The sequence below is a fragment of the Bactrocera tryoni genome, chromosome 2, assembly GCF_016617805.1.
Source record: "Bactrocera tryoni isolate S06 chromosome 2, CSIRO_BtryS06_freeze2, whole genome shotgun sequence".
Taxonomy (NCBI): Eukaryota; Metazoa; Arthropoda; class Insecta; order Diptera; family Tephritidae; genus Bactrocera; species Bactrocera tryoni.
Genome location: NC_052500.1, coordinates 11273160 through 11291239, shown reverse-complemented (window position 1 = coordinate 11291239; position 18080 = coordinate 11273160). Strand labels below are relative to the sequence as shown.

Sequence of the window (18080 nt, the reverse complement as noted above, 5' to 3'; positions counted from 1 at the left end):
TGTCGTCTCAAAATGCTTGCCTTTCATCGGCCTTTTCAGGCAAGGAAACAAAAAAGTCAGCGGGGCCACATCGGGGCTGTAGAGCGGTTGCGTTGGGATGCCGACCTTGGCTAGGTAGCTCTTCACAAGAAAGGCGGTGGGAGCAGGGGCGTTGTCTTCACGGACCCGATTGACCTTTCGTTTGAGTCTCTTGAGGACTTCCACGTAAAACTTGGCGTTGACGGTTTGTCCAGGAGGAACAAATTCATGGTGTTCGAAGCCTTTGATGTCAAAAAAGGCAATGAGCATCGTTTTCACTTTGGATTTGCTCATTCTTCCCTTTTTTGGGCGAGGAAACGCCGGCATGTGCCACTTGGAAAATTGCTCCTTTGTCTCGGGATCATACTCAAATATCCATGACTCGTCACCTGTGATTACGTTATCAAAACGTCGCTGTCGCAAATTTACCGAGTTTCACACAGAATGTAATCGCGTACCTCTACTCAAACGAACGCTGCATTTTCGGTTTTCACCACTAACAGAAACACGTCGAGCGAAAATGATTATTCTGACTCTCCAGGTGCTCGGAAACAACTGACCAGACGCTCGTTTGTAAGATAGGAACGCGCTCTACTAGATTTCTTCGACATTTATGAATTCAAATATTTAAAGAGATTTTCTTCACAGGGCTATGCATATCTATTACGAGGGTTGTTTTTTTTTATTTAGACCCGAAAACATGTTTCATTGTCATGGTGCAGCAATGAGCTTAATTCAATTTTTGGCGATAAAGAACCATAAAAGAACAGTGTTTATCGATGATATAGTGAATCACTCCAAAAAAAGTTGTTGTTCCGTCATCGTCAGTTTGAGACAACTATAGACATTAGTGGAATCATCATACATTCAATATTGAATTTGAACATTTGATTGTACAAGAAATTTGTTCACTTTGGTTCCCACAGAATTTGCCAATATCTCAAGAAAAGGCGTGTCGCACTTTCATGTAAATGGTTTCATTTTTTTTTTTAAGACTGGACATATCGCCATACCACTATAACAACGCAGAACAATAAATTCTGAGTGGTACACATCCATTTTTTTCACAGTTATCTTTCAAGAAAACCAACCGCCAAAGACGGATTACGTTTTGCCACAACAACGCGAGCTGTCACACATAAATTGAAGGAACTGTATTTTGGAGCAGAAAAACATCAATGTGATGAGTAATCCACCATAAAGTTCTGAGTTGCCACCAAGCGACTTCTTTTTATTCCCGAACGTAAACAATAAATCAATGTTTTTCGACACCCGAAGAGGCCGTTGATGCGTTTAGAACGCATGTTTTGAAGATATGTCAATCTGAGTGGCAAAAGTGTTACCATAATTGGTTCCAACGAATGTTAACGATCTTAATGAAGAACATTTCGAAAAGCAATAAATTTTCGATGATTAATATTTGTTTTTGTTCTTATTTCAAAATATAAAAAGCAACCCTCGTACAAATTAGTGAAATACGTCTAACTGTAGAAAAAACTAAAAACAAAAACTATAATACCAAAAGATAAATATTTAAAAACTACAAAGAATTATCGGAATAATTTTGGAAACGTTTTTTTTTTTTTTTTGAAATTATTGAAATCTCATACTATTTTCCAAAAATAAGGAATGAGCCAGCAATGTAAAAAAAACAGAAGTGAAATGGCACATATGATTAAAAAACCTCAAGTTCTTTGCTAGTAGTGAAAATCAGCTGATTGTGACTTTATGAGCAGAATTTCGTGGCTAGACTGGCCAAATGAAATCTTGAGACTTTTTAATAAAGTTCTTATGAGTCAGGCATAGTCATCTTCGAGTTCAATGCATATGTCCCTTTAAAGTAAGAGAAAGAGAGAGAGAGTGAGAGAGAAAAGGATTGAGGGTGAAAGAAAGATAGATAGAGAAAAGCTAAGTTGTAGTTGTAATAAGTTAAAAACTTCTAGACAACGTTCCAATAACTGATGAGTCAATCAATGCATCATCATTAGATTAGTAATAATAATCCTATCGCATTTTAATAATGTCAAAACCTCACAAATTTAAACTGGACGTTATTTTCTCTTTGTATGTAAATATGTTTATGCTAAGGGACAAATATAAAGTCTTAGTTGTAATAGTAAACTTATTAATATTTGATTTGCGGTAACACCAAAAGACAACATTTGTTCTTCGCTCACTTTTTTTAAACCCACAACTATGTAAGCCACATTCCATTTCCATATATTTGACACATTTCAATTATCAGAGGAATGAAATATTAATAAATGCATTAAGTAATTTGCTGAAAATTTCTATTCGAATGCTTCTCGACTCAACAAGATGGAGAGAAGCTTAAATTCTAAAATATTTTGTAATGCAATTACTTAAGATGTCATATGGTAATTCATAATTCGATTATTTAGTGTTCACTTGCAATGGTTAGTTAGTTAGCTTATCGTTTGATTGTGAAAAATTTCAGTTTATGGGTATCAGAGTTGCATCCAAATAGGAATAAACAATTTTTTCAGTTCAAATAAAGTCAACAAAAGAGAATAAACGTTACCTCAAATATGGTCAACTAGAGCGAATAAACGTTACCAGACGGTGGGTCAAACCATTTTTTGCCACCGAACACCATATTTGTTATTCTCCAACTAATTTCACAGCAGGGATGCGTAAATTCTGATTGACGTTTGGCGGAAAATTTTATAAATAACCGTATTTAAAGCTTTTGAAACTTTCCGCCACGACTATTTTTTTTTAGCAAAGGCAACTATGAATCAGCGCCATTGCATGATTTCGCACACAAAAAAATATAAAAACAAATGTTCACATGTAAAATAAATTAAATTTGCTTTAGAGTACACAAACAACAATTATGCGCAGGGAAGGGAAGCAAAATAAATTCACGCCAAATTCATTCGTTGGAAAAACAGACTAGTTTTATATGTAACGATGTCTTCATACGCAACCACGTTTAAAATTGCATTAACAAAGCGGACAGGTGTCAAAGAAAACAATGGCGAATTTGCTGCTGTTGCCGTTGCTGCTGATGAATGCGTGTCAACGGCATGTCCATGAAACGTCACAGACGGAAAAAACTCGCATAGGGGTTTGTTTACAAGTATTTCGCTATTTGTTACGACATGTGTGTATGTATGTACGTATGTATGCATGTGTGGGTATATAAATGCAATAGTTGACAATAGTATACATATAAGGGAATGTTATGGTCAGTTATGTGGGTGCGCTTGCACTTACCTGTTATGGCAGCCAAATTTAGTAATAATCCAATTAGATGCTTCATTGTCGCTGCGTTTGTAGTTGTTTTTGTAGTTGTTGTTGCTTGCCGCTACTTGTTTTTATTGTGGTATAGGTGGTGTTGTTGTTTGTTTTTAAAAGTTTCAACTATAAACGATCAATAAACATGAACACGAGGGTTAGGTGGATTTATGAAACTGTAGACTTGGATTTCTTTTGTGTTATAAATTTTTAAAATAAATTTTTAGAGCGCACACACTTAATTAAAACATGTTATTAAATCATGCACATATATTTTACGTTTTATGGCACAAGAAACCGTTAAAAACTACTAAAAAATATAATGAATACACCATAAACTACCGTTAACCACACTGGCGCCACCAAAAACTATTGTCACTTGGCACTTTGTTATGTAAGCTTAGTTAATTTTCACTGAAACTTCGTTTGAAGCTTACCAAAATTTCTAAATATCGCAATTACTCACACATATGCATACATACATACATATGTACATAGCTGTGTATTAATAATCAAAAGTTTATGTTCACCAATGCTTTTCACAGCCTTTACACTTTATTTGACACTATAACCGTTACACTGACTAAACCCAACTGACTACTAACTTGTGCTGGCCGCAAAGAATATTTTCATAATTTTTCTTTTCATACCATCAAGTGTCACCCATACACATGCACATATGTATGAACACATACGTTTCCACTAGTTTGGATATTCACTTTCGTTCACGTATGTATATAAGCATGCACGAGTCTGCAATATGAGCAAACAACAATAAACAAGTCGCCAATAGGCCGCGATATCTTCGTTCCCTTGGGGTTGGCTTGTGTTGTTTGTTGAGCTTCTTCCGTTGCCGGCAAAGGTGCTGAAATGTTTGAAATGACGTTTTGTTGCGAAGCATTTCTCACCCTCGTCATCGTTGGGACACATTGTTGCGCAACATAGAGTTTGCGCTGCGCATCGAGTCTCGAAGTGAGCACAGCTCATTTGGCATTGAAAGCAACAAGTTGTCGTGGTTGAGTTGCGCGCTGAGCGCCATAAAAAGCTACAAACCGAGTTTGTGGTTGAAAATTTGCCAAACAGTTATATTTATAATGTATAACAGTTGAATTTTATGGCAGATAAATATAATATTATAGTAATTGAGTTCAAAAACCATAAACTTGTGAAATTTCAAGTTTCACACTGTTATAAGTGAAATATGGCTGCTGGTTTGTGTCCTTAAATCCATGGAAACTTAATTTCAAAAATTGCTGCTTTATTTGAAATGAAATGTGCTGATTATCCGAGCGGATGAAAGAGTTAAGTGATAATATACCATTGGCGTTTCTCCTAGGAGACAGCATTACTAAAAGGGTTAACTTCACCAAGAAGTTCAGGGTTACCCTTGACAGCAAGGCAGAATGGAATGATTCCACTATCAAACTACTGTTTAGGGATAGTCCGATCAAGTGGTATACTGACGACTCAAAAACGTCGGAGGGAATCAGCGCAGGGGTCGCAGGATCACGCACCAAGCTCTCCATACCGTATGCGAAGTTTTAGGAGCATTTCCAGGCAGAAGTCTTCGCCAATAATGGGTGCTTACATATAAACCTCCAACGCAACTATCGCAACGAACGAGACAAGTGGCACTTAAAGCAGTCTCATCCTATGAAATCGAATCGCTATTGGTGCAGGAGTGTAGAGAAAGGCTGAATAGCCTGGTGGAACGTAATCATGTGCAACTCATCTGGGTTTCCAGTCACAAAGATATAGACGGAAACGAACTGGAGCTCATCATCCCCCGCTCCGCAGCATCCACTAACATGGTAGGAACTGAACCCTTCACCATAAAGGAGTAGCTCTACAAAGAAGAAGAAGTGGGCAGATAGAGGCATTGGCAGCAACAGCACGGCATGTTGAATGTGTGCGAGTTGCTAATGGGGGGTACCACCTTTGCAGGCTTAAATATGCAATCAACCTCCCTCGGCCTACACTACTGGTCGCATTTTACACTGGTCACTGCATGAAGCAGAAAATGGGAGTTTAGCAATATGCTCGGGCTAGGGCGTCGTTGTGATTTAGGAGAGGGCGCAATAGACCTAAGATCACAGTGCATTTCTCGTTTATACATCAATCTCACGAAAATCACACTTATTTTAATATCATTTGTAATAATTTAGGCCACAAACCAATATCACGTTTTATGCTTACGAAAAACACAATCAATTCTTGGCTTCCGCGTATTTTCTACTAAAACAAGTTTTTCCTAATAATTAACAATATATTAACATTCACAATTTACAAACTCAAAGCTGTATTTTTCATGAAATACCTTTGCTTTAGCTAAAGTGGATTTTTATTTACCTTGGATAATTATGTATGTGCACCCAAATTAAGACAAATATACTTTTTTTTTGTTTTTTTTTTAACTTAAACTGATTTTTCTACTTTAATTAGCACTCACTTAAAATATAAATATGTATGAAAATCCATTTGTATTTTGCCTTTCCACTCTGTACTTTTTTTGGTGGTCGCCATTTATCTTTTGCTGCCAAGCCATTTACCTCAAACCACAACGAATTTTATAATGCAAATTATTTTCATAAATTTTACACACAATTGGAAATTGGAAATTGATTACACTTTTCAGATGAATTAAAAAGCTCCTTTATTAATTTTACCGATTTATATTTATGCAAACACTTCGCGAACACTGCAACTGCACAAACGAGTGAACTTATTCATTCGCTAAACAACTGAAATTACAACACTATTTTATCAAATATACACTACACAGCACTTCACAAACACTTTTTAACACAAATTAGCTTTGCACTTTTACGCGTAATTTTAAATTTACTAAAACAAAATTTTCCGCGAAACTTTGGACGCGCAACGGAAAATAACTGTTCACGAACTGACATTTGTTTTGCACGTATTCTTCGCTTCCCAAGCACAGGGTGTTATAGTGCGGAAATATTTATTCTAACGGAAAACATATGAAAAATAAATAAAAATCAAAATAAAAGGAAACGGATATTACAGAAAAAGCAAAATAAAATTATTATCCTTGTTGCTTGTGCTCTATTGTGGAAAATAATCATGGTGTAATTAATATTTTTAACGAAAACTTGCCATGAGTTTTATAATATACATTTGTAATATATTCGTTTTACGTATTGATAATCGAACGCTTATATTTCGTTATATAAGCATATGCCTATATATAATTACGCTTGTATGATTCATGAATATATATCTATTATCGCATGCGATATTTATGCAAGTTGACAGCTATGGTATTTTCCAGCACACGAAGCACCCTATGCGATACCGCCTGTTTATTGACATTTGTCGGCAAACAAATTTTCCCCCATTTGTGGTTAAATCTTGGGAGCTTATCCACTTAACACTCTTGTACGCGTGTGAAAACCTGTGAAAATGGTGATTGCGAAAGAAATATTGACAGACTACAAGGAAGTCTACGAAAAGGCTATAAAATATGTTAACGAGGAAAGTAAAAATGATCCACCTACTGATCCGTTTCGTTCACATTACGCCGCACGCGAGCTATTATTGCAATTGAAGGAAAATCTTAAAAATGCATTAGCCTCAGTTGTAGCGGAAGAGGCGGACGACGGGAAAGATGATTTCACTTACATTGTTTTGCTTGCATTTGTGTGTCGTGACCTTGGGCGTATCTACGTCTTCACGGATGAAGTCTCAACTGGCGAACGTCTATTACAAGAAAGTCTACAATTGGTTGAACCGCATAAAATGAAACCTGAGGCTATTATTCCATATGTGGGTGCTCTCAATGAAATAGGCATAGTGCAGGCCAATCGTTCTGAATATAAACAGGCCTTTGATACACTTATCAAATCCGAACAGTCCTATAAAGAATTTTTAAAAAGCAAAGGCACTCCTGTATGCATTTCTGACATTTTCGGCACACCCGACGAAGTGGAAGAGGGAAAAGGCGCAAAAGAATTGGAAAGCTTATATACTTTGTGTACATTTTATTTGGCACAAGTGCACGGACATTTGGGTGAGCTGGAAAAGTCAGCGCAATATTGCCATTTAACGCTACGGCGGCAATTGGAATCAAAAACTTATGAGCCTATAGATTTTTCGTTAAATGCTGCCACTTTATCACAGTATTTTATTGGTGAGAATATGTTTAAAGAGGCACGTCACCATTTGGCTGCCGCTACATATGTAATGGCTGAACATGAAGCCAGCATGTTGAAGCCAGAGATGACTGAACAACAGCGTACGGAAGTAACAGAAACATACAAGCACAGATATGCAGATGTTGCACGTTGTTGGGCTAAGTATGGACTGGCTTTGCTTAGTGCTTCCAAAGAACGTTTATATAATGACGATGACGAAAAAGTAACCAAAGGTAATAATTTTAATAATTCACCTAAACATTTCTCAGTTTCATTAACATTTGTTTTTTTTTTTACATTTGCAGATGTAAAGCGTCTCACAGTTGATCCAAACGCTTATCGTTTTCCCGGACTGAAAATAGACGTGTACGAAAATGGTGTTACCGCAGATTATTGTTTGACTTTTGACGACGCCAAACCGGTATACCATTATGTGAGTGACTGGCTGGACCAGGCTAAAGAATATTATAAACCTGAAACTGAGGCGACCGAGTATGCAAAAGTGATCAAAGATTATGCTGAATTATATCAGCATATCGCATTCTTTGAGGAAGATCCGGCTAACCAAGCGAAAATGCAAAAGCGTCGCGCAAAATACTATGAAGATTTACTTGAACTACTCAACCCTGTCTTCTACATGGGTATTTGCCGTGAGTGCTGGTATGGTGCTGGATTGTCATACTCCGCAATTTTAGACATAAAATTGGATGCGTTGAAAGAACGACGCACACCACAACCACAAGATCTACAAAAGATCAATCAAACCTGCCAGAGAGCGATTAAAAATTTCTTGGAATTTGTGAAATCCTATACGGACAAAGATGGCGCCACGATCAAAGCAAGCGCCGATGCGGAAGAACAACGCAACGTGCTCTATGCTTACTTTCATTTGGGACGCTTACATTTCAAAATAATCACACCCGATCTGAATCTACAACTTGAAAATATGAATAATAGCCTCAAATACTATAAACTCTTTACGGACGAGTGCGCAGCAAGGAAAGAGGTTGCCGAAACACTCAACGCTGAAGTTGGTGTTTGTCGCGAGATGGTCAATTTATTGCCGCTTAAAATTGCCAATATAAAGAAACGTTTGCCAAAGTAGATGAACAACTTACACTCTCTCTAGCTATGTATGTATATGTGGCAAATTTATTGCATTTAAGAATGTTATTTGAAGTGTTTACTTGTACTTTTCTCATAAGAACTTGTTTATGCGGCAACACAGGGTGCCGCTAAAATGTTTACCGTCCTTGGCTGTCCGTTTGAGAAAAGTAATTTTTTTTAGTTTAGAAATGCAATAAATTATTTGATTGTTTAGTGGTAAAAAGTAGTTAAAATCATATATACATTTTTGTGAATGCTATTGTTAAAATCGGTGGATACTTCTTGAAATAATATTCGTCCGTATAAGGGCTGTGCACAAATCTTTCTTTATATTTCCAAGCCTTCTAGTCATAATCTATCCACACTGAAGTAACCAATTCTTAAATTATCTTTAATTTAAACATAAAAAACTATTCCAGTTACGGCCTTACGCAATAGCCTTCGCTATGCAAATGCAAACCAAATACCAAAAAAGTTATGATAGTAGCATAAATGGCGTTTTAATTAAATAAATAATAATAACTGAATTTTATTTAATTAAAAATACAAATTTAATTCACATCACATAAATTAAAATTTGTTTTTATTAGAAATATTCGGTTGTCTTTTCGAAGCTTCAAGCGTGCATCGGATGGTCACACCCACCGCCTTGTGTGCGCTCAGTTCCTTGTAGAGATTGCCGGCCAAACGTCGAATCGGCATAGCCGTTATGCCGTCGAGCAGATTTTCACGGGCATATTTCACCATCTTATCAACGATATCGTCGACATTTATGCAACGCGGATCGATTTTCGCATCATCACCCAGCAGTTGCATCAGCAAACGCGTGGTCCTCTCACTTTGGAACTCTTCCAATGGCAAAAGCTCAATCAAATGCTCGAACAGACGCAACAAAATGAATTGCGTTTTATTCAGCACAGCCTTCTCTTGGCCCAATCTCGTCAAGACATTGTGATAGATGCCGCTAATCAGTTCGTCCGTATTCACTTCGGAGGTTTGATAGTCGTAGGCGTTGAGCACATCGCGAAACATCTTCTCCAAATTCTCTTTGGACATATGCACTAGATACTTTTTCGGCATCATGGACTCCAGCGCTTGTGTTATGCAATCCAGTATGCGTTCGGTTATCTTACCCTCAAATGTGTGCGCTGCCTGTGCCAGATAGCGTGTGGCCTTTTTCGCATATTTACGTATATTATCCGATGTGGCATAACGATTGAACCATTGCGCGAAGTACTTCTGCACGATTTTCCGTATGCGATCGGTAGTGAATTGGTCGGGTTCCATGCGTTGCAGGTATGCTTCGGATGCCAGGGATTTCGGACAAGTCACGCCGTCATCTTGTTGAGCGGTTTTATCGATTATGTCGTCTTTGACGACTTCGTGGAAGAGCTGTAGCGGCTTGGATTTCAAGCGCAGCGTACAAATCTCGCGCTCCAAGCACTGTGAGGGATGTGAAGCAAAAAATATTAAAGTATGTATTTGAACATCAAAAATTAAACAGAGTTTCCGACCACCCACCTCGATGGTTTGCTTTTGCTCTTTGTATATTTGCGTTAGTTTCTCCACATCTCGATCTAGATTCACTTTATGTGGTTGCATCCACTTCTCAAAGTTTTTCTCTTGTGATTTCAAAATCGTATACAAAAAGTTTTTCTCCTCATGCAACACTGTCAGTATGTTCAACTTCTCCGTATTGAGTTTGGTCTCGCGTATCAATTCCTCCTCTAGATTCGCAAGTTCCAGCTAAATAAGAAAAACTAGTATATTTTTCCTTTCGTAATCGTAGCTTACCTTTTTGCGTGCGATCTCCTTATCTATCAGCCTAAACTCTTCCTCAGCGGACGTCTCCAAATCGAATACATATCTACGTAAGACCTCCTCCTCTAATTCATCCAAATTGATGATCATGCCGAATTTCTTAATCATCTCTTGCTTGATTTCACTTTCCAGTCGTGTTATTTCGCTGCGCATAAAGCTTATGTCGGTATTCATGCGTCGTAAATGCACGACGTTGATACGATGGAGACGTCGTGTCTCTTGTGTTTCGTCATTTAGTTGGGCGACACGTTCCTTAAGCGCAATCAAGCGATTGGCATCGAAAAGTATGGCACGACTCAAATCGAGATAAGTATCATTGGTTTTGAAATGTTGCAATTGGTCCATTGATAATATAACGGAGATATTAATCTTATTCAATTCCTGCTGCCGCTTGCGCTGAGAAATGAGAATTTGATAACAAAAATCCTGTTAGAATTGCTAGAGAAAAATATATAAGTCTCCTCTCTTTATTTATCGCTCTATCTCTCTCTCTCTCTCACTGCTCTAGCTATTTAACTGTCACTCTCACTATTCCTTTATCTTTATCTCTTTCCCACTTCTCCTCTTCTCGCTTTAATGCTCTTTTTCTGACTCCCCCACCTCTCTCTCTCTCTTTACTTAACTCTTTCTCTCTTTACTTAACTCTCTCTCTCTCTTTCTCATCTACATATATAACTGTATCTTCCTCACTCTTGCTATTTTTTTTATCTTGCACGTTCTCTCTATCTCCCCCTCTCTGTCTCTTTCTCCCCCTCTCTGTCTCTTTCTCCATATCCTCTCTCTTTCATGCTCTCTTTCTGACTCCCCCACCGTCCCTCTCTCTCAAAAAGAACATTTTAGGTTCGTTCACTCTTCCCCCTCTCTCCTTTTCACTCTCCCTTCTCTCTCTTTCATGCGCTCTTTGCCCTTATTCAGCACAATACTCACCCGAAACACCAACAAAGTTTCCTTCTCTTGCGCATAGACCTCTTCGTGGAACTTCATTTTCTTATGCAGCTCAGCTACATCCGCGCGTCGCTGATCAATACCCTTCTGTGTCTCCAGCATTACCCTTTCCAGAGCATGTCGCTCCGAGCGTAGCTGAAAAGCCAAATCGTATGTGCTGCGTTCAAGTCCAGAAGGACAGTGACTTTCGTCCAGCCGTATCGTCGTCATATCGGTTGAGTCGATACTTTTAGCATCGGCGTCCTCGTCCTCACTGGACGATTCTGCGCTCGATGAAGACTCAGACGATTCTAAACAGAAGTAGAAATTATTAATTGGCATCATACAATCCTGTTAGGCATCTTATAGCGATTCGATATTATTGTCTACTTACCATCGTCGGCCTTCGGTGGTTTTGGCGGTCGCCAGCGCTTCTTAAATATACGCCGCAAGAAATCGAAAAACTTATGGCCCTTACAGGTGCTCATGAATTTCTGCTGCACCGACAATATTTGCTCGTTCAGTTTATCGGCAATCTTTTTGAAATCTTCGATTTGGCGATTTTTCGAATTGATTACCGCTTGCATTTCATTGCGTGTCTTCATCGCCTCATCGGCATTGAACAGCAATTGATTCTCGATCTCTTCGCTGTCACGCAAAATATTTAATTCTTGATTTAATGTGATCATGTAGCAGTGCATAAACTCAGCCTCGTAGAGAGCTTTACACCGTAAGGCAATCATTTCAAGCAGATCCTTATCGAAATCCTTAACACGATTCTTTACCTTCAACACTAAACCACTTTGCTCATCTCTCAAGTCGATTAGCCATTGATAGCGCACCACAGATACCCATGGCGCAAAGCCCTCCTCGTTACGTTCGAAGAACTCTGGCTCCGTGAAACCGGGATAACTGTCGATTTCGCTCAGTATATCCTTTATGTCGGGCAACTCGTCCACTTCGAATGCATGCAAGGACTTGTACAATGATTGTTCGATCTTATCGCGTACCGAAAGTTTCACCTCCTTCGTAGTGGCCTTCGGCTGTGGTAAGAGATCGTCAACTTTTTTCTCCAAATATAGTATATCTTCAATGTCAATGCCACAGCCAGGTTTACAATGCTCCTCAAGATTACGCTCTGGGTATTCTTCATTCATATTGATTTCTCTGATGGGTATCAAATATTCGCGATTTGCGAACGGTAAAAATTCATGTAAGTGTTTCAAACGTTTGCGCGATTCTTCTATATACTCGTACAAGTACCATTTGCGTTTGCGCAGTTGGAAGAGTTCTTTATTGTAGTGATCCAAAGTGAGGTAATGCGCCTGTCTGGCGTTCACCAGTTCAATGTATTTGTATGTTAGCGATTCGTTGGTACGCGGCTCATAGTCAAAACCAATTTTGAGCTTGTAGTCACCCAAATTCCGTTCGGCATCGGCGATTTTTCGATCATCTTCCGGATGATTCTTGTTCGGATCAGGTTTACAAAGTTCCATGCGCTCCCAAGTATAAATGCGCTCGACTTCGTAGATTTGACGAGAGCGATAACGTCGCAACAATCGCAACATTTTCTTACTGAAGCGTGGTATGATCGTGTTGGGATCACGACCGAAGAAGAAATTCTCTACACCTGGTTCGGGCATGCTGGGTTCCTTCTCTTCCGCAACAATGGGTGCGATGGACCTATGAATTTATCGGAATTTAATGTAATTGTGGCAAGTAAGCTTCTAGGGCAGTAGGTACAGTGTTAGTGGTATTAGGGATGCTGATTGGTTTCAGTAAAAAGTGCAAAGAAATGTTAAGTTTTTGAGCGGAGAGTAGAGATAATCTATTCAGTACACTTCCTTCCTCCAGTAGTCCGATTTTCGACCGGATCCCACTCACTAGAGATATAGCCGGACCTATTAAGTACACTTCCTTCATGCAGCAGTTAAGTTTTTGACCGGACCTCGCAGACTAGAGATATAACCGAACCCATTAAGTACACTTTCTTCTTGCAGCAGTCTAGTTTTTGACCGGACCCCGGACTAGAGATATAACCGAAACTATTATGTACACTTCCTTCTTGCAGCAGTCCAGTTTCAGGTGGACCACAGTGAAAGAAGTGCTAGATTTGAGTAGACAAGGAAAGGGGTCTCTAGCAAAACGAGCCCGAAAGGTGATAGATAGGCTTAGCTCTAAAAGAGATCCGTGCTTTTTATAGATGCAAGGCATGCGGTGCAAAAATTTTAAAATTACACACTAAAAATTATCCTTACTCAGTTTGTGTTGGAACAGTCGTTTCTTCCTCGCTTGGTGAGCATATACACAATTTTAGAAAATTATCAAACATTTTTACGGTTATGAGTATTAAAAATTTTTATCCAGTGTACGACATGGTATACACTTCGCCAATAATCAATCTAAACTTACCTGCGTTTGGCAGCCTCGGCTCTTAAGCGTTCCTCGATCTCGTCTTTGATTTTTTGAAATTCTTCACCCAGTTTTTCCACGCGAAACGAAGATACCTTGATATCTTTGCTAAAATAAAATAAAGCTAAAGACACCGAATACCACACATTTACTAGCCATGCTCTTACCTGATGCCACTGACTGTGATCGGCACATGATCCAAGTTCTCTAGAAAGTGACCGTACAATTTATTCTTGCCCACCTCTGCCACCTCGAGGTCGTATGCCAAATCGTCGCGTACATCATCCAATTCCGCCTGCAGTTCATCCCGAATCTGCTTGGTTATGCGTTCATCGAGCAGGAGATTTTTATGCGGCAATATTAGCTCCTCTTCCAGTGTCAACATATCGTCTTTAATATCATTGAATTTCACTTGTAATTCACCGATTTGTGCTAGCACTTTACGATCGTGCGCCAGCGCTGCTTCCTCTTTGCGTTTGATCTCGGCATAGATTTTCTCTTGCTCCAACGATGGAAACTCTGGATCGTCTATATCATCAGCGCGTAGGTCTTTAAGATTGGCGTATGCGACCGCTTCCAAGGGACCACCATGCACCACTTTCGGTCCATGCCAATTATAGCAGAATATATTGCCATCGTGTCCAACAGTGAATATGTGGTTTCCATCATAACTGGGTAATATGCGCGTTATAATCCCGTTATGCGAATCATGCATCGGAAAGAGACGATAATCGCGCAAATCGGTGAAATCATTGGACAATGTGCGGTTTATGCGCAATTTACCATTCACCAAACCGAAAATTAAGTAGTCCTCACTGAAAATAAACGGTGAAATGGTTAAGTGGAAAAATCTGGAAAGCACGTTCCCCTCGTTAGATCTGCTTGGTTTTCGTAGAGCTTTTGAACTAAACCGTTAATTAAGTGACCTCAAAATGATCGCCAAAAAGTTCTATAATCGCAATACTGGCGAACCCGATTGGTATAAATGAAAGCTGTCAGTCAGTTCTTTTAAAATAAAAATTCTTTATAAAGTTAGGTTAGGTTAGGTTAATCTGGCAGGCCAATAAGCCACGCATAGTCCGGTTTGGTCCTTTGCGATACCAAATGGAGTTCAGTTGCTAAGTCCAAGAGGAGTAATCATCGTTTAGGATGTCTGCGCTTGACGCGAATTTGAACAGACTCTGCGGCCTCACTATCGATACCTCCTCAAGTGTATCATACCGTGGGAGCCCCAGATGCTTACAGCGTAGTCTTGCCAATGGGGGACAAGTACACAAGAGATGCTCCGTTGTTTCCCAGGTGCCCTACTCTAGACATTTTCTGCAGTCTTCTCGATCTATCTAAGACCCCTAAAACTTACATAGTCAAGTAAGAGTGTATTTCGCAATCATCGCCGTCCGCAATTACAGTACACTTATAGGGCTCCGCATAGCCAAAAATCAGCTCATAAATGTAACCCGCATCATAGCCACCCAACGACACCCAAATGGTGCTGTCACGTGTATACCGGAGCCAAATCACTGGATTCGGCACAGCTGGTATGTGTAAAGGTTCTTCCTCTTCGTCGGGTTCCGAATCGGCTGAAGCGAAACGAAATGAAGAGTAATAGTTAATATGAGTTGATATGGACACTTCATATTTAGATACTTACCCAAGGCGGTCTCCAGATCAATTTGCAAACCCGGATTGGCGGCCTTCAACTTATCGATTTCCACTAATTTCCTTTGACGTTTCTTCTCTTTACGCTTCTTGATCTTTTCGCGCTTTTGATCTCGCCTTATGCGACTCTTTACAGAGACAAAGCGTGTGGACTTCAGTTTGTGCGCATCGGTGATGTTGTAGGTGAGAAAAGTTTGTTCGTCTGTGACGCGTCCGGGAATTTGATATTCGTAGACCTCACCACTCTTGCAACCCATCAACACTGTCGAGAACTGTGGAGATATGTACAGAATTGAAATACTAGCTCAAGAAAAACTTTTCACTTACCTCATCGTTCTTCCAATTGAAGCAATTCACCACAGCGTCGAGCACCACAAAACCCATGGGTTTCAAATACACCATATTATTTTCTTTATCCTTAATATTATAGACAAATATGGATTTGTCAGCGGAGGACACCACCAGACATGTATGCCGTGGATTGATGGCCAACTTCGTTATCGGTCCGATGTGCGCCTTAATCGCACGTACGAAATGCAGTTCTATATGTTTTTCATTGCGCATGTCCAGCACCAGCTGCCGCAGTATGCCATCCTCGAAGCCGGCAACTAAATCCATACCAGTGCTGGAGACTTTCGTGGAGAACCAAATGAAATCACTACCCGATGAGATGAACTTCTTCTCCAACACTAAAGCGTTCGTTATGTAATTGAAGAGGAACATTTTGCCATCCTCACCCAGGGTCATGAGATGCGTGGAGACGGGACTCGCTTGTGCCGCGACGACTTTACCGCCATGGCAATTGTAGAGTTTTCTCGGCGTTTGGGGCACATCGTAAGTGTTTAGATCACAGAACCAAATGCCGCCGTTGCCGTCCTGTGGAATATATTTTATGATTATGTCGAGACTCAATGTGATTTATATATTGGGAATGAGTTAAGCAGCCCACACATCAATAACTAAACTTTGAATCCAACTTAGGAATAGAATTCTGCCGAGTTGACAATCCTTGACCTGATAAAAAATCCGGATCCGTTCCGCTTACGTAGGCCCGACTGTGGTGGGAACGGCCGAATACCTTGGTGGTGGGTCCTGAACTATGTAGCACGGTGCGGTCATCCTATTAGGACTTTCGGATGGAACGGAGAGCTCTAAGCAAGCGGGAGACCTGAGTAATTTCAGCAAAAGTAAACTTCCCCTCGCTAATAGTTTTATCAAACCAAATCGATCTTATATCGACAATCATTCTGTATTACATTCAACATACCCCCCAACTCACCTGCGCATAGTAGCTAAAATCCTTTTTATCGAAAGGCTTAATCTTCTGCAGGCCACGAATTTCACAGTCCCCAACTTTGAATTCATAAATCGGTTCAATCTCCACAAAACGATCCTCATCCGGTGGATCAGCCAAATCGACGGTTTCCCAATACCAAATGCGCACATAACCATCCATACCGACAGTCGTCACCTCACCCTCATCCATGGTGATGCGCGTAATCGGTTTGGTATGACACGGTTTGCGTCCCTTACGCGTGATTTCGAATTTAATCAAACCGCCTTCCCACAACAGCATATTACCCCACTCACAACCGGAGATCACATTCTCGTCGGGCAACATATAAATCGCACAAATGTCACTGAAGTCTGTCTTGCCGAAACGACCCAATTCGCCCTTCAGCTTCAGTCCCGTAAAAGTGTTGGCCATCTTCCAGAATTTGATATGACTGAGACCGCAGGACGCCAACAGTATCGGATTGAAGTGCGAAAAGTGTACATGCAGTATATTATTTTGAAAGGATTTGGAGCGTAAGACCACCTCGCCGCTTTGCCAGCGCCAAATGGTGAGCATGAAATCGGGATAGCCGGCTTGCGAGGCGAAGAGCTCGCCGGTCGCGTTATATGAGCCGCAGGTAAAGCACGATTTGGCCGCATTCTCCAACTTGATGCGCACCGCATGCGTGGGATATTCGTATATGAAGATGGTCGGCCGCACGCCATTCTCGGCAACGGTAAAGAGATCGATGAAGTCGGGATGTTCGTTGCGCTGCAAGGTTTTAGTTTCAGAGTTAGCGGCTTGCAATTATTTGTAATGTGTGTTGGTAATGTACCGTTATGAAACCAATGCCACCGCCGAAGACGGTCTTGCGAAATGTTACCGTGCGCGTGGGTATATCGAAGTAATGCAAGTAATCACCGGACGCGAAAACCAGCGTTTGTTCACCGAGCAGCACCAGATTGAAGAAACGCTTGCAGTCGTAACCGAATGAATGACTGTTTTGGAAAAAAATATATTTTTTTTCTTATACAAATATTTTTTTACTTTGGCTGCAACTTACTTCAAATCGATGATGTGCTCGCCAAATGTTGGCTCTTCCTTTTGCACGACCTCAGCTTCCGTTTCCTCCTCGTTTTCCTCTTGCTCGGACATATTGGTTTTTTATATTTTTTCACTTTTTTCGCAGCTGAAATTATTTTCGGTTGTGTTGCTCGTACAAAATATTTTCTTTCGATTTTTTTCTTCACAAAATATTTATGGCAATGACGAATGTTTGCGGCAGAGAAATGATATGAAACTCCGAACTGGTTCTGAAGGCACAGGAAAAGTTTGTTTACGCGTTGCCAAGCATTTGTTGACTCGTATATTTTTAAGTTACAACTGTTGAGTGCTTAAATATGACTTTTTTTTAGAATTACAGTAATTACATTAATTAAAAATTA

The 18080-nt window shown here is 39.9% G+C and overlaps 3 protein-coding genes across 5 annotated transcripts in view; 1 reads left to right on the top strand and 2 right to left on the bottom strand.

The window, feature by feature from the left end:
* Window positions 1–4121, bottom strand: part of LOC120769384 (neural cell adhesion molecule 1) — a 305758-nt gene extending 301637 nt beyond the window's left edge. Inside the window, exons 1-2 of one of the 2 annotated variants that reach the window (XM_040096355.1) lie at window positions 3999–4121; window positions 3259–3589 (exon numbers count right to left, since the gene is read on the bottom strand). In XM_040096355.1, coding sequence (XP_039952289.1) covers window positions 3259–3304 — 46 coding nt within the window. In that variant the 5' untranslated portion in view covers window positions 3305–3589; window positions 3999–4121. Of the gene's footprint in view, window positions 1–3258 lie in introns of both variants that reach the window. The other variant, XM_040096354.1, reaches the window with a different exon arrangement.
* Window positions 4122–6635: 2514 nt separating this feature from the next.
* Window positions 6636–9065, top strand: LOC120768326 (KIF-binding protein). The gene is made up of 2 exons (XM_040094965.1): window positions 6636–7669; window positions 7742–9065. The coding sequence occupies exons 1-2, from the start codon at window positions 6706–6708 to the stop codon at window positions 8539–8541; spliced, it is 1764 nt and encodes a 587-aa protein (XP_039950899.1). The 5' UTR covers window positions 6636–6705; the 3' UTR covers window positions 8542–9065.
* Window positions 9066–9104: 39 nt separating this feature from the next.
* Window positions 9105–17790, bottom strand: LOC120768327 (cilia- and flagella-associated protein 44). 2 transcript variants are annotated; one of them, XM_040094967.1, is made up of 14 exons: window positions 17699–17790; window positions 17471–17633; window positions 16639–17406; window positions 15687–16235; window positions 15352–15631; window positions 15061–15280; window positions 13868–14515; window positions 13701–13808; window positions 13547–13579; window positions 11683–12971; window positions 11292–11599; window positions 10338–10760; window positions 10065–10289; window positions 9105–9986 (listed from the first exon to the last, which is right to left on the bottom strand). In XM_040094967.1, exons 1-14 carry the CDS (start codon window positions 17788–17790, stop codon window positions 9114–9116), a joined length of 5979 nt encoding a protein of 1992 aa, XP_039950901.1. In that variant the 3' UTR covers window positions 9105–9113. The 2 variants fall into 2 exon arrangements, with proteins under 2 accessions (XP_039950901.1, XP_039950900.1); XM_040094966.1 differs by lacking the exon at window positions 13547–13579.
* Between the last annotated feature and the right edge of the window lie 290 nt (window positions 17791–18080).

Coding starts and splice junctions, on each gene's coding strand:
- LOC120768326 (XM_040094965.1), top strand. CDS start 6,706: ATGGTGATTGCGAAAGAAATATTGACAGACTACAAGGAAGTCTACGAA. Junction 7,670..7,741: donor TGACGAAAAAGTAACCAAAG/GTAATAATTTTA, acceptor TTACATTTGCAG/ATGTAAAGCGTCTCACAGTT.
- LOC120768327 (XM_040094967.1), bottom strand. CDS start 17,790: ATGTCCGAGCAAGAGGAAAACGAGGAGGAAACGGAAGCTGAGGTCGTG. Junction 17,407..17,470: donor GTGGCATTGGTTTCATAACG/GTACATTACCAA, acceptor AAAACCTTGCAG/CGCAACGAACATCCCGACTT. Junction 12,972..13,546: donor ACTGTTCCAACACAAACTGA/GTAAGGATAATT, acceptor ATAAATTCATAG/GTCCATCGCACCCATTGTTG.